Genomic DNA, 16546 nt, shown 5'->3' on the forward strand with positions numbered 1-16546 from the left:
CGGGAGGAGAGACTGTGCAGACAATGTGACCAGGGGGTCTTGGAGTATGAGGCCCACTTCCTGCTACACTGCAACAAATACGCACCTGTGAGGACTGTCCACTTCCAGAGACTCTCTGACCACATCCAGGATTTCACCTCCACAGATGAGGAGAGGAAATCTACATCCTACTGGGGGATTAATGTCATTAGTGACATTAATCGATGCAGCTTGAGAAAGGTCTGTTGACCGAAACAGCACTGCTGTCGCTGTGATGATTGTCATGCTACCTTTTAACTAATAAAGAGCTTTGATACTACGGATGGTGCTGACTTGACTGTGGAGAAGTCGTTGGAGTGTCTGGGAGTGCAGAGACACTGCAAGTCATAGCACATCACCTTTCCCCTCCTTGGGTGCTTGCTACACACTGATTTTCTACCCCATACTGTTCCTCCTTACATCCTCTACACCCTATGTACCCCAACCCCCTATACCCTTCCCTTATTCCTACAACCCCCTCCCCTTGTTAATGCTTTGTTTTGCTTTGGCAATACTAAATGTATTTGGTCCTGCCAATAAAGCTTTTTTGGATTTGGACCTCCCCTCTCCTCTATCTAACACTAACCTCCCCCTCTCCTCTGCCTAGCCTAACACGAACCTTCCCTCTGCCTAACACTAACCTTCCCCTCTCCTCTGCCTAACACTAACCTCCCCTCTGCCTTACACTAAGCTTCTATCTGCCTAACACTAACCTCCCCCTCTCCTCTACCTAACACTAACCTCCCCCTCTCCTCTGCCTAACACTAACCTTCCCTCTGCCTAACACTAACCTCCCCTCTCCTCTCCCTAACACCAAACCTCTCCTCTGCCTAACACTAACCTCCCCCTCTCCCTAACACTAACCTCCCCCTATCCTCTGCCTAACACTAACCTCCCCTCTCCCTTACACTAACCTTCCATCTGCCTAACACTAACCCCCCCTCTCCTCTACCTAACACTAACCTCCCCCTCTTCTCTGCCTAACACTAAACTCACCTCTCCTCTGCCTAACACTAACCTTCCCTCTCCTCTGCCTAACACTAACCTCCCCCTCTCCTCTGCATTACACTAACCTTCCATCTGCCTAACACTAACCCCCCCCCCCTCTCCTCTACCTAACACTAACCTCCCCCTCTCCTCTGCCTAACACTAACCTCCCCTCTCCTCTGCCTAACACTAACCTCCCCCTCTCCTCTGCCTAACACTAACTTCCCCTCTTCTCTGCCTAACACTAACCTCCCCTCTCCTCTGCCTAACACTATCCTCCCCTTTCCTCTGCCTAACACTATCCTCCCCTCTCCTCTGCCTGACACTATCCTCCCCTCTCCTCTGCCTAACACTACCCCCCCCCCCCCCAACACTATCCTCCCCTCACCTTTGCCTAACTCTAACCTCCCTTCTCCTCTGCCTAACTCTAACCACCCCTCTCCTCTGCCTAACACTAACCTCACCTCTCCTCTGCCTAACACTACCCCCCCCCCCCCCCAACACTAACCTTCCCTCTCCTTTGCCTAATGGTGCCCATTCATAGTACAATTTTTTCACTTTTATTTTTATTTGATAATTTTGTTCGATTATTCCATTAGATCAAGTATAAACATTTTTCCAACATGTCCGATCAGATAAATAAAAAAAAATGCAGAATCGTTCGTTTTACTTGGTCGGAAAAAAAACCAAAAAGATTCTTTTTGACTTTCATATAATTCGATCGTTTTGGCCAAATAAATAGGAAAATCAAACATTTTTTTTTTTGTGGACACACGCTAACCTCCATTCTCCTCTGGGGTATAAATTCCAGATCAGTTAAAAATGGCGCCAGAGCTGACAGTGTAAAAATGGTGCCGCGTTAATTTGCATTATAAAACGATATTTATTGTTTTATGAGTTAACCACTTTATCCCCGCCCGTACGAATTTCTCCGTCCCTTTTTCCATCCTTTAACCCCCAGGGACGGAGAAATCCGTACTTTCCGCGTACCCGACGCTGTCCGCGCTCCCGCTCGTAAACACGCCGCTAGTAAACACGCCGCCGCCCGCTCGCCCAGAGATCAATGAACGGGAAAATCCATTCCTGTTCGTTGATCTAAGCCCCACAATGATCCGCTGCTCTCCTATGGGCAGCACGATCATTGTGAGAAAAAACTCACGTGTCCAGCCTCCTTATACTTCCTCCAAGCTTCCGGAAGGACGCTTGGAGGTTGCATTAAAACAAAAAGTTACTGTGGCCATCTTGTGGCCAAATAGTAAACTACACCCTACACATTTTTCACATACAAATAAATGATTTTTACACACAAAATTAACTCATTACCTCCCACACTCCCCATTTTTTTTTTTTTGTAATTAAAAAAAAATTCAAAAATTTACAATAAAAAAAATACATAAATAGTTACCTTAGGGACTGAACTTTTTAAATATTTATGTCAAGAGGGTATAACACTGTTACTTTATAAACTATGGGCTTGTAATTAGGGATGGACGCAAAACTGAAAAAAATGCACCTTTATTTCCAAATAAAATATTGGCGCCAAACATTGTGATAGGGACATAATTTAAATGGTTTTATAACCGGGACAAAAGGGCAAATAAATTTCATGGGTTTTAATTACAGTAGCATGCATTATTTAAAAACTATAATGGCCGAAAACTGAAAAATAATTATTTTTTTCCCCACATTTTTCCTATTTTCCCATTAAAACACATTTAGAAAAAAATAATTCTTGGCATAATGTCCCACCTAAAGAAAGCCTAATTGGTGGCGGAAAAAACAAGATATAGTTCATTTCATTGCGATAAGTAATGATAAAGTTATAGACGAATGAATGGAAGGAGCGCTGAAAGGTGAAAATTGCTCTGGTGCTCAGGGGGTAAAACCCCTCAGTGGTGAAGTGGTTAAAAATGGTGGCGCGCTAAAAACGATATTTATCGTTTCATGACTTACATTTCAAAACGATGTTTATCGTTTTATGGGATGAATATGGGTTTTGCTCCCACTGTGTGTGTGTGTGTGTATGTATATGTATATATATATATATATATATATATATATATATGTATATGTATATACACACACACACACACACACACACACACAAATACAGAGGGACTGCAACACACAACAGGAAAACAGTGACAGGGGCTCTTGGTTACGCTTTAACGCGATTAAGCTCACCAACTGCGCCAAAGTGTCCCCAATCTAGTGAGTCCTACTCTACCATGCAAAATGCCAGTTTTTATAAGCAGTCTAGTGGGAATTAATCCAAAAACCCAAGAGTCAACTGAATAGGAGAAAAGGAAGTTAAAAACATCTCACCTTTCACTAGCTACCAAATGAACTCTCTGAGCAATTGGTGTGTGTGTGTGTACACACACTCACACATACACACACTCACACATACACACACACATATATACACACACTCACACATACACACACACACACACACACATAAACACACAAACATATACACACACATATACATACATACATACACATATATACACACACACACACATATACATACACAAACATATACACACACACACATGCACATATATACACACACATATGTACATACACACACACACACACACACATATATACACACACATATGTACATACACACACACACACATGCACATATATACACACACTTTAGCGGCGCCATTATTTAACCGGCACCATTTTTCACTGTACCCGTAAATTCTGATAGGTTGCACCAAATGCCACAACACCACCGGCTTCTGCTCTGCTGCACACGTGCAGTGTACAGTGGAGCACATAAATAGGAGCAGCTCTACAGCCATCTTCCACTAACTCCATCAGATCACTGGAGGTTTTGTTACTTTCAGATCTGTCACTGAGGGGTCTGTTATAATGCCAGTATACAGTACTTTGTGTTGTGCTTGTGAAGAATTGTAAATGTGCTTTTGCTTTATTCAGGATCTGAGAGCAGCAGAGGGATTCCCACCGTCACTTTATCACTCACTTCGGAAAGTGGATTCTTTATGAGAAAAACAGACACGAGAGTCCCTTCAACATCTACACACTTCAGTAGAGGAAAGGAAAGGGGAGGGACATACAGACAGGAAGCGATGTCATGCATTGCACAGAGAGGAAGTGGGAGGTGAAGTAGAAGGAAGTCGAGTGGAGACATTACTTAGACTGGCAGAAGAGATATTGTAAGATTCTAATTTATAAGATGTATTATATTATGTGTATAATATTATGTTCTCTCTCTCTCTCATCCAATCCAATCAGCTTTATTGGCAGGACCAAATACATTTAGCATTGCCAAAGCAAAACTCTTGCTAACTCTCTCTCCCTCACTCTCTCTCCCTCTCTCTCTCTCCCTCCCTTCTCTCTCCCCCCCTTCTTTTTCTCTCCCCCCTTCTTTCTCTCCCCCCTTCTTTCTCTCCCCCCTTCTTTCTCTCCCCCCCCCCCCTCTCTCCCACTCCCTCTTTCTCTCTCCGACTCCCTCTCTCCCCTTCTCTCTCTCTCTCTCACCTTCTTTCTCTCTCTCCCACCTTCTTTCTCTCTCTCCCCCTCTCTCGCTCTCCCTCTCTCTTCAAATAGAGGGACAATGCCTCTAGAGCACAAATCCCTCTGTTCCTCTCTCTTCTTTATTGTCCCTGTGTCAGGACCCATGTACAGATATGTGTAATGTATATATTGTATTTTTTATCATCTATATAGTGTTGACATCTTCCGCAGTGCTTTACAGAGTTCATAGCCATGTCCCTAACTATCCCTCAGAGGAGCTCACAATCATACTACCACAGTTATATGTCCATCATAGTCTAGGGAAGCCAATTAACTTATCTGTACTTTTTTTGTATAAAAATGTGTTTACGTCACTCTAAACTCTAGTCTCATTTTTTAAACGTATGCATTTTTTATTTACAAATGTTAAAGGGAAGGTTCAGGGACACTAAAAAAAAAATCGAAATCCACTTACCTGGAGGAAGCCCCAGGTAAGTGGATTTCGATTTTTTTTTTTTTAGTGTCCCTGAACCTTCCCTTTAATATGAAGGAAAAGGATTGATTAATAGTGATAGTAGAGAGACACGGTGTGGCTTGAATCATGAAATTATATTTTGCTTATTTGTTCTTTGTGTTTTGACTGTTATTATTATCTTTTGTATAGCAGCAACATCTTCATTAGCGCTGTAGAAACTACATAAACATACAACACTGGGGAGCATAGATGCATGAGGAGTTCAGCATACTGTACAATCAGGACAACCAGTGGCACAAGTACAAATACTTGTGTCACTAGTTATATATATTGATGTGTAGTTTGAAAAACATAATACTGATAGATGTTAGTTAACAAAAATCTACAGAAAACCACACGGGGGAGGGGACTTATTTAAATCAGGTACATAGAATATAGTTTTTGTAGAATAATATTTAGATACAAAGCTATCACGATGATGATATCCAGGTAACAGACACCGCCGGAGTTTTATCATTTCATTTATTTTTCTGTTGTGTTTTTCTCTGTTTCTGTAGTCAGGTATTAGGGGAATCTTCCCTCTATGACTAGAGATAATATCACTGACATGCTAGGAATTCTGCCTTCCATGCAAATTATGCGGAGCTTGAACTAGGGCCAATCATACTCACTGCTGATTGGCCCTATTCCAGACTGCATACAATTTGCATGCAAGCATGAATTATTTGAAACTCATTGCCAATCTCCATGTATGACCTTTAGAAATCTAGTCCAGAGTCCTGCCCTCCAAATAATTCTCAACCTATTGTCCATTCACAAAGCAGAGCATCCTCTACAGATCACATAACCACACCACTGAAGATGGAGGAGGACTGGAGTCACATGACTGAGAGGATATTCAACCTCACACTGGAGATCATCTGCCTGCTGACCGGAGAGGTGAGGAGGATTCTGGGAGGTCACATGATGTCATTCTTATTTCTATTTATGAAACACACGCCTGACCAGAGAGGTGAAGGAGATTTATTATTATTAATGATTTATATTCCACCATCATCTTTCTTTGTGCTGTAGTATGGAAGAAACAAACAAGGGAATGTAATATACACACATTGGCACAAATGACAATACAATAAACCATGTAAGTTACTGTGACAAATCTATGGTGAGTAACAAAACATACATTTTACAAGACACAAAAGGGAGAGAGCCCTGAGCTTGTGAGCTTCCAACCTAAAGGAATAGGGAGGAAATGAGGTGGGAAATACAGGTTGTTTACTTTCAGGGTTGCTGTTTCTTGTCTCTCTTTATAAAACATACACCTGACCAGAAAGGTGGATTCTGGGAGGTCACATGACATCACTGTTGGCTGTATTAATGGAGTACTCTTATCTTTGCTTATAAAACACACACCTGACTGGAGAAGTGAGGAGGATTTTGGGAGGTCATGCGACATCACTGTTATCTTTGTTAAAGTAAACTCAAGGTGAAAATAAACTGATGAGATAAACCATTGCATGTATCTTTCTACTCCTAAAAATTACCTTTTAGATATCCGATGATTTGATTTTATATTTAAAACATTTACAAAGTAGTTTGAATGTTTTGTTGCCTTTGCTCAGTGGCGGTCTATTAAGTGTCCCAGAGTTAAAATACGTAAACTATTGACCTTTTTTTAAATCTACTTCTGCTCTCAAAAGTTTTATTGGTGTAATCTACTTATCAGTGAGGTTTACTATATTCCCAACAAAGTACCAACAAGACAGAAGCTGTCACTTCCATGCCTAGAAATTAACTCTTTCAGGCTGCAAAATAAAACAAGTAAAACAGCCTCATTATTTATATGTTTTGCCCTCTACATACACGTTTATCTCTTCATGCCACATGTCGCGTCGGGTACACTTTAAAGAGAGTCTGAAGCGAGAATAGATCTCGCTTCAGACCTCATATATAGCAGGGGCACGTGTGCCCCTGCTAAAACGCCGCTATCCCGCGGCTTAACGGGGGTCCCTGTCCCCCCAAATCCCCTCCGTAATGCGGGGGAGCGCTTCTGCATTGGGGCAGGGCTAACCACCGCAGCCCTGCCCCACGCGCGTCTGTCAGCGCGTATCTCCGCCTCTCCCCCGCCCCTCTTAGTCTTCCTTCACTGAGAGGGGCGGGGGAGAGGCGGCGATGCGCGTCTGATAGACGCGCTGGGAGGCAGGGCTGCAGCCGTTAGCCCTTGCCTCCAGGAAGCAAAATCAGCGACCAAGTCTGCGACCAAGGTTTGCGGGGGTGGGTTGGGGGGTCAGGGACCCTCGTTCAGCCGCGGGATAGCAGCGTTTTAGCAGGGGCACACATGCCCCTGCTATATATGAGAGCTGAAGCGAGATTTAGTCTCGCTTCAGTGTCTCTTTAATAAAGCACACACTTCAGCAGAGTGATAAGGATTCTGGGAGGAAAGATGACATCATAAACATGACATCATAAACACACACTTAACTGAAAAGATTAGGGGGATCCTGGAAATGTTACATGATATTATTGTTGTGCTTCCCATGCAGAATTATCATCCAGTAATGTCTGATGGTCATGTGACTATCACAGTGCCCCCACCTCATCCCTTTATATCCAAGAGATACGCGAAACAGAAGATTCTGGAAGTCACCAGGAAATTGATGGAGCTGCTTGTGGGAGAGGTGAGTGTTGCTGGGAATTATGGGGCATTTTGTACCTATCCCTCTTCCCTGTATTGTGTCTCATTCTTCCCTATTCCCTGCATTGCAGGAGGAGGATGGGGAGCGTCTGAATGCTCAGAAGGATCAGGAGGAGAATCATCAGGTAGAAGATTGATGGATAAGCAGCGTTTTATATGCTATGATTTATATACATATGTTTAAGGTTCTGTTGTTCCTATACCACCAGGAGTTGGCGTAGGCTGTCCCAAGGAGCAGAGTATAAGTGTCTACTCCAGAAGGGGCGACAGACTGCTACCGGTGGTTGGTAACAGCATTCGATATCAGGACAAATGCAACAGACGCTGCCCACAACTTCCCCCCCTCACGTTGCCTACGCAGTGTAAAATCATACCTGTCCCGCTGCCATGACTCCTGGCCTATGTTACACCCATGTGGCACCAAGTGGTGCATTCTCCGCATGGTACATGCAGTGGTGGTACTTGAGTGAGTCACAGCAGTGGGACAGGTGAGATTTTACTCTGCACGGGTACCGGGAGAGAGTGGGAACACATTTACATTTGGGGGAAAGACAGGCGGTGGAGGCGGCATCACTAGGCTGATTCCTGGTAGATTCCATGCTGAAGTCGATCGGGAACCGGCTTGCAGTGTATGGGCAGGCAACAGATTTCTTTCTGATCAGAGAGAGATCTGTCTCTTGGTCAATCTGCCCTTCATTGCCAGATGTGTTGGCACCTTTAGTCAAAGTCATGGACAGGAATGGGCAGACATTGTCTAATACACAGGCTAAGGTCAGGGCTGGCGAATAACAGCCTCAGATAAAGTCACAGGCTGAGGTCAGGGCTTGCGAGTAACAGACTCAGAATGAGGTCACAGGCTGAGGTCAGGGCTGGCAAATAACAGATGAGGATGAGGTCACAGGCTGAGGTTAGCAATGGTGGATAACAGACTTGAAATCACCATTAACGGTACAATTTTCATACATGATTGACTGTCTGATATGATAATAAAGAGAGAGAGATAAGTCCACTGGACCGATCGTCCATTGGCAGGGGAAACAATTGACATAATAATCATTTTATTATTGACTGACAGCATCTCGCCCTTCTCATTTCAGCCAGTCTGATCTCTATGATCATTTGAACATTTGATCATCTATGAATATTGTACCGTTAGTGGGCACCTTTATATGAGCACAGGGCTGACATATATAACAGGTGTGGTTGAGGTCACAGGCTGCAGTGATAGCAGGAGCATAAGAGCAGGAATGGCCAGACGAGCCAGGCCATAGAACAGGAATGGCAGATGGAGATTGGTCAGGAGGGCCAGGGTCACACCAGGGACACCGGTAACAGAATTGTCAATGCTCAGACTAATGAAACAAAACTGACAAAATAATCCCGCTACGAGGTAGAACCTGACACAGCAGCATGCGCCAAACCAACAGAATGAGCCCATAGACAGTAGTGCAGGGAAAGACCATGTGCATGCCCCAGTGAGCAGAGCAGGAGTGCTGAGAGGGGCAGTTTGACTACTCTGTTACTATTATGTATCTCCTTATACTTTCAGGGTTTATGCATGACTGATATCATTGTTACTGTTAAAGAAGAAATAAAAGATGAAGAGGAGGAAATAGATATAGAGACTAGTCAGCATATGGAAGGAATCAAGGACCTCTACAAGGACACCATGATGGAGAATAAACTGTCCCTCACATCACCAGGTAAGAGGAGACTTTAATTGCTTGTAAAGAAGAGAGCGATATGGAGAGTCCACTTACATCCCCCATCATATAATAATCACAATGTATTCAGTCAATGTTTGTGTTTTCTACAGATGGATCCAGTAACAGAAACCCACCAGAGAGATGTACAGGTCCTCTTTATTCCCAGGATTGTCCACAGGAATATTCCACATTTGTATATCAAAATCAGAATCTAGAGGTCAGAAGGGTTCCTAAAACTAAATGCCATCATGTTCTTCTGTATAAACTCTGTTTATAGGTCATCAACTGTTCATAATATTATTTTATTGCTATTATTGTATGGGCTTAGAGTAAAGAATTGGCTGAAACGCAACAGAAGTTTAAAGAAGAAGAGACCATTGTGAGGTGTGATCTGCTGTCTACAGAGGAGGGTGACATGATGGAGGCATTTATAGAGGAAGAAGAGAAGAAATATTATGTAGCTAGTAACACAGGTAATTAAGAATGATGGCTGTATCTCTGTTTATCTTTACTGGTTTCTTAGATATTTAGTAGCAATTTTATGCAGCACTATTATACTGAACTAGACTGGAACCAACAAATAAGTAGGAGATGCTGTACACCATATGAAAGATCCATCTCCATTCCTCAGTATAACATCATAGCACCAACAAATGAGGAGGAGTTACTGTACACCATATGCAAGGCCCATCTCCATTCCTCAGTATAACATCATAGTACCAACAAATGAGGAGGAGATACTGTACACCATATGAAAGGCTCATCTCCATTCCTCAGTATAACATCATAGTACCAACAAATGAGGAGGAGATACTGTACACCATATGAAACACTCATCTCTTTTCCTCAGTATAACATCATAGTACCAACAAATGAGGAGGAGATACTGTACACCATATGAAAGGTCCATCTCCATTCCTCAGTATAACATCATAGCACCAACAAATGAGGAGGAGATACTGTACACCATATGAAACACTCATCTCTTTTCCTCAGTATAACATCATAGTACCAACAAATGAGTAGAAGATACTGTACACCATATGAGAGGTCCATCTCCATTCCTCAGTGTAACATCATAGTACCAACAAATGGGGAGGAGATACTGTACACCATATGAAAGGCCCATCCCCTTTCCTCAGTATAACATCATAGTACCAACAAATGAGGAGGGGATACTGTACACCATATGAAAGGCCCATCTCCATTCCTCAGTGTAACATCATAGCACCAACAAATGAGAATGAGATACTGTACACCATATGAAAGGCCCATCTCCATTCCTCAGCAAAACATCATAGCACCAACAAACAAGGAGGAGATACTGTACACCACATGAAAGGTCCATCCCCATTCATTAGTATAACATCATAGTACCAACACATGAGGAGGAGATACTGTACACCAGAGGTCCCCAACCTGGGGGCCGCGGCCCCCAAGTGGTCCGTGAGCAGATTTCTGGGGGGCCGCGGTGGATCTGGCCTTTCTCCCTCTCTCTCTCCCCCCGCCGCCGCTCCTTTTATCTTATGCGGCCGGCCGCTTTCTTCCTTATATTCCCCATAGCCCTTCTCCTCTTTGAAGCATCTTGTACAGCAGCGCTTCCTGTGCAGCTGCTGTAAGGACGGAAGGAGGTGGGGCAGCGTTCCCATGGTAACGGCGATCGCCGCTATAGGAAGCCGCTGCCCTGCTTCCTTCCCTTCCTTACAGCAGCCGCGCGGGAAGCGCTGCTGTAATACGAGATGCTGCAAGAGGAGAGGAGCTATGGGGAATATAAGGAAGCGACCGCCCGCTCATAAGGTAACAGGAGCGGCTGCCGCGGGGGGGGGGGGGGGGGGGGGGGGGGGGGTTAGGGCACCTCTCCTAGGTGCACTGGGGCAGCTATACTGGGGTAACTACTGGCGACACTGAGCTAACTGTACTAGCTATACTGGGGTAGCTACTGGCGACACTGGGGCACCTATACTGGGCTAACTACTGGCAACGCTGGGCTAACTACTGGCGACACTGGGGCAGCTACACTGGGCTAACTACTGGCTACACTGGGCTAACTACTGGCGACACTGGGGCAGCTATACTGGGCTAACTACTGGCTACACTGGGCTAACTGTACTGGCGACACTGGGGCAGCTATACTGGGCTAACTATACTTGCTATTCTGGGCTAACTGTACTTGCTATACTGTGGTAACTGTACTTGCTATACTGGGCTAACTATACTTGCTATACTAATGAATCTGGGAAAAAAGAAGGGCTGCCGCCGCCACTAGCCACGCCCCCAAACAACCCCCGGAGAAAATTTTGGTCGGGATAGTGGGCCCCGGGCTCAAAAAGGTTGGGGACCCCTGCTGTACACCATATGAAAGGTCCATCTCCATTCCTCAGTATAACATCATAGTGCCAACAAATGAGGAGGAGATACTGTACACCATATGAAAGGTCCATCTCCTTTCCTCAGTATAACATCATAGCTCCAACAAATGAGGAGGAGATACTGTACACCATATGGAACGTCCATCTCCTTTCCTCAGTTTAACATCATAGTACCAACAAATGAGGGGGTGATACTGTACACCATATTAAAGGTCCATCTCCATTCCTCAGTATAACATCATAGTACCAACAAACAAGGGGAAGATACTGTACACCATATGAATGGCCAATCTCCATTCCTCGGCATAACATCATAGTACCAACAAATGAGGAGGAGATACTGTACACCATATGAGAGGCCTATCTATATTCCTCAGTATAACATCATGGTACTAGCAAATGAGTAGAAGTTACTGTACACCATATGAAAGGCCCATCTCCATTCCTCAGTATAACATCATAATACCAACAAATGAGGAGGAGATACTGTACAGCATATGAAAGGCCCATCTCCATTCCTCAGTATAACATCATAATACCAACAAATGAGGAGGAGATACTGTACAGCATATGAAAGGCCCATCTCCATTCCTCAGTATAACATCATAGATCCAACAAATGAGGGGGAGATACTGTACACCATATAAAAGGCCCATCTCCATTCCTCAGTATAACATCATAGCACCAACAAATGAGGAGGAGATACTGTACACCATATGAAAGGTCCATCTCCATTCCTCAGCATAACATCCTGGATCCAACAAATGAGGAGGAGATACTGTACACCATATGAAAGGCCCATCTCCATTCCTCAGCATAACATCATAGATCCAACAAATGAGGAGGAGATACTGTACACCATATGAAAGGTCCATCTCCATTCCTCAGCATAACATCATGGATCCAACAAATGAGGAGGAGATACTGTACACCATATGAAAGGCCCATCTCCATTCCTCAGTATAACATCATAGCACCAACAAATGAGGAGGAGATACTGTACACCATATGAAAGGCCCATCTCCATTCCTCAGTATAACATAATAATACCAACAAATAAGGAGGAGATACTGTACACCATATGAAAGGCCCATCTCCATTCCTCAGTAAAACATCATAGTACCAACAAATGAGGAGGAGATACTGTACACCATATGAGAGGCCCATCTCCATTCCTCGGCATAACATCATAGTACCAACAAATGAGGAGGAGATACTGTACACCATATGAGAGGCCTATCTATATTCCTCAGTATAACATCATGGTACTAGCAAATGAGGAGAAGATACTGTACACCATATGATAGGTCCATCTCCATTCCTCAGTATAACATCATAATACCAACAAATGAGGAGGAGATACTGTGCACCATATGAAAAGCCCATCTCCATTCCTCAGTATAACATCATAGTACCAACAAATGAGGAGGAGATACTGTACACCATATGAAAGGCCCATTTCCATTCCTCAGTATAACATCATAGTACCAACAAATGAGGAGATACTGTACACCATATGAAAGGCCCATCTCCATTCCTCAATATAACCTCATAGTACCAACAAAAGAGGGGGAGATACTGTACACTATATGAAAGGCCCATCTCCATTCCTCAGTATAACATCATAGTACCAACAAATGAGGAGGAGATACTGTACACCATATGAAAGGCCCATCTCCATTCCTCAGTATAACATCATAGTACCAACAAATGAGGAGGAGATACTGTACACTATATGAAATGCCCATCTCCATTCCTCATTATAACATCATAGTACCAACAAATGAGGAGGAGATACTGTACACCATATGAAAGGCCCATCTCCATTCCTCAGTATAACATCATAGCACCAACAAATGAGGAGGAGATACTGTACACCATATGAGAGGTCCATCTCCATTCCGCAGTATAACATCATAGCACCAACAAATGAGGAGGAGATACTGTACACCATATGAAAGGCCCATCTCCATTACTCAGTATAACATCATAGCACCAACACATGAGGTAAAAGGAGGTTCATCTCCATTCCATATGATTAATGTGCCATTACTGTATATAATTCTCCAGTGTTTGTGATAATTCTATGACAGCTAGTGACATAGTAACTATTGCACCAACATATCTGTCCTAACTGGTGAACATAAGACAGTTACATTTTCCCTCCAGCAGGGGGACATGATGCCGGGAACACCTCAGAGGAACATCTTATGTTACAGACAGAGGATACTGCAGATATTCATTCACCATGTCACAGAGCTAGTACAGAAACAGAGCTGCCTGAAATGAATGAGTCCTCTTGTGATACATCCCATCATGCCACCAGACATACAGACAACCAGATGTTTTCCTGTCCTGAATGCAGCAAATGTTTTAAAACTAGATCAGCTCTTGGTGTGCACCAACAGACACACTCGCAGCAGATGCCGATATTTCAATGTTCAGAGTGTGGGAAATATTGCAGGTATAAATCAGGCCTTATTAGACATCAAAGAGTTCATACAGGTGAGTGGCCTTATCCTTGTTCTGAGTGTGAACGGTCATTTAACACAAATACAGATCTTATCAATCACCAGAGAAGTCACACAGGGGCACGTCCTTTTTTTTGCTCTGAGTGTGGGAAATGTTTCAAGCTCAAATCACACCTTCTAAGTCACCAGAAAAGTCACACAGGTGAGCGCCCCTTTCCTTGCTCAGAGTGTGGGAAATGTTTCATTACAAGAGGCAACCTCCTTAGACACCAAAAAATTCACACGGGTGAACGTCCATTTTGCTGCTCAGAGTGTGGGAAATGTTTTATTCTCAAATCGCACCTCCTTAGTCACCAGGCAGTTCACTCAGACGAGCATCCCTTCTCCTGTTCACAATGTGGTAAAAGTTACAGTTTAAAAGAAAGCCTTTTAAGACACCAGAAAACTCACACAGCTGATCGTCCTTTTACTTGCTCAGATTGTGGGAAGAGTTTTACTCTTAAAATATCACTCCATAGGCATCAGAGATATCATAGAGGTGACTACCCCTTTTCCTGTTCAGAGTGTGGGAAACGTTTCACAGACAAAGCATATCTTACAAGGCACAAGAAAAGGCAACACCCCTGATTTGGGTGAAGAACGTATTGTGGAGTTTCCTGCAATAATTTTGCAGGTGACTGCAGGTCAGGAGACTCAGTCATAATGGGGGATTCCCACTCCCCCCTCTCTTGTCCTGAGGTAGTTATCCTTCAGTGGGACTGATGGTCACACACTGGGCTTGGTCCTTGCGGGCTTCTGTTCCCTATTGCATGTCTTTTACCAGAGATAAGATGACTCAGTCATGCTTCCTCCCTGTGTTGCTGATAATCCTACTAGAGAAGTACAGTAGAGGTCAGTGTGGATGTCTCTGGGGCAGGTCACATACTGTAATGACCATATAAGGAAATAACACCAATTAAGGAGGAGATGTATTCTGTAATGATGTGGAAATCTGCCAGAATCAAGTCTAGGCAAAAAATGTTGAGGAACTCAAACGGAAGCCCCAGTTCACCCTCCTGGAATTGTCATTGTTAGTAATGGTGAGTAGGGAGCTGTGACATTACTCACACAACAAACATATTTTTCTTTGGAAAGGGAAGCAGTCAGGTGACCCAGAGATCCCTGCAGCAAGCATGTCAGTGGCTCCTCTTTCTACTGCTGAAGGAGTAATACTTAGTAGCCTGTACTGCAGCTCAGCAGATTCTTGTCAGTATGTTACTCTGCTGTAGCTGCAGTGCTGTCCACAAAGAGTCTTACTCGTTATACTTTGCTGAGAGTGGTTTGTGCTCCTCTCTGGATAGTTCCAAGTTCCTCTCTGACCTCAGCATGTTTGTGATGATGGGGGGAGGAGTCCGTACAGTTTTCTCTCTGGTAAAATTATACTGTCATGTCAACAGTATATGGGATCAAGCAAGCTAGGTCACAACATATATTTCATCCCATCCAGCCTCCTCTGCCACGTGTACCGGTTCCTGGCTTGATGATGTCTGTGGTGCATGCAGTTGGAGTATAAAGGAGAGCAGCGATTGCCAGAGGAATGGGAAAGAGGTGAAAATATACCTCTGCATTTCCCGAGTTTGCTGGTCTCTAATGGTGCAAAGATCCCCGAGGGGGTGATGTGCACTGGCGTCTGCTACCATGTATGCTCTGCTTATTAATTGCACAGGATGTATGAGACTCACAGAGCTCCATAGGATGTACATATACTGTCCTCTATATAGCAAGCAGGCTCTGTAAACTGGAGTACTGTATAATTGCTTCTGTACATGACATTCCTGCTGTCACCCAGCTGCCTTGAGTTCTTCAGCAGGAGCCGTCCAGAGGAACTTTAACTGCAATGAAGGGATCTTACGGCAGCTGCAACTGTAACCCTAAGAACTGGATCAGACCAACACAAACGTACATATTTCTTCCATCATTTTTTATTTTACTCTGGGCTAGATTGTTTATTTGTTAGTGTATCTTCAATGTTTTTTTTTTCTGTACTTCAATGCATAAATATTTCTGTTGTTTAATAAATTATATAAATTAAATTAGGATATCTGTGTGTTCTCAGTATTTTCAGTAATGAACTTGCCTGTTTATGATACAATAAATAGATTTTAGAACACTTGGTGGCTACAGATGATCAATGAGATGCAAATTGTTCCAAAATTATGCACATGTTATGCAAATGTATGCAGTTTGAAAATGGACCAATCAATTTAAACCCAGGTTTAAATTGATTGGTCCATTTTCAAGCTGCATATATTTGCATAAGAATTTGCATACATTTGCATCGACTTGGAATA

General features: G+C 43.5%; 1 protein-coding gene across 1 annotated transcript; it reads left to right on the forward strand.

Annotated features, from left to right (window-relative positions):
* Positions 1-4080: 4080 nt before the first annotated feature.
* LOC137534842 (gastrula zinc finger protein XlCGF57.1-like) lies at positions 4081-16258 on the forward strand. The gene is made up of 8 exons (XM_068256510.1): positions 4081-4199; positions 5797-5914; positions 7519-7653; positions 7742-7795; positions 9220-9373; positions 9487-9593; positions 9705-9849; positions 13915-16258. Exons 2-8 carry the CDS (start codon positions 5837-5839, stop codon positions 14841-14843), a joined length of 1602 nt encoding a protein of 533 aa, XP_068112611.1. The 5' UTR covers positions 4081-4199; positions 5797-5836; the 3' UTR covers positions 14844-16258.
* Positions 16259-16546: the final 288 nt, after the last annotated feature.

This window comes from Hyperolius riggenbachi, chromosome 10 (genome assembly GCF_040937935.1).
Source record: "Hyperolius riggenbachi isolate aHypRig1 chromosome 10, aHypRig1.pri, whole genome shotgun sequence".
NCBI classification, from domain to species: Eukaryota; Metazoa; Chordata; class Amphibia; order Anura; family Hyperoliidae; genus Hyperolius; species Hyperolius riggenbachi.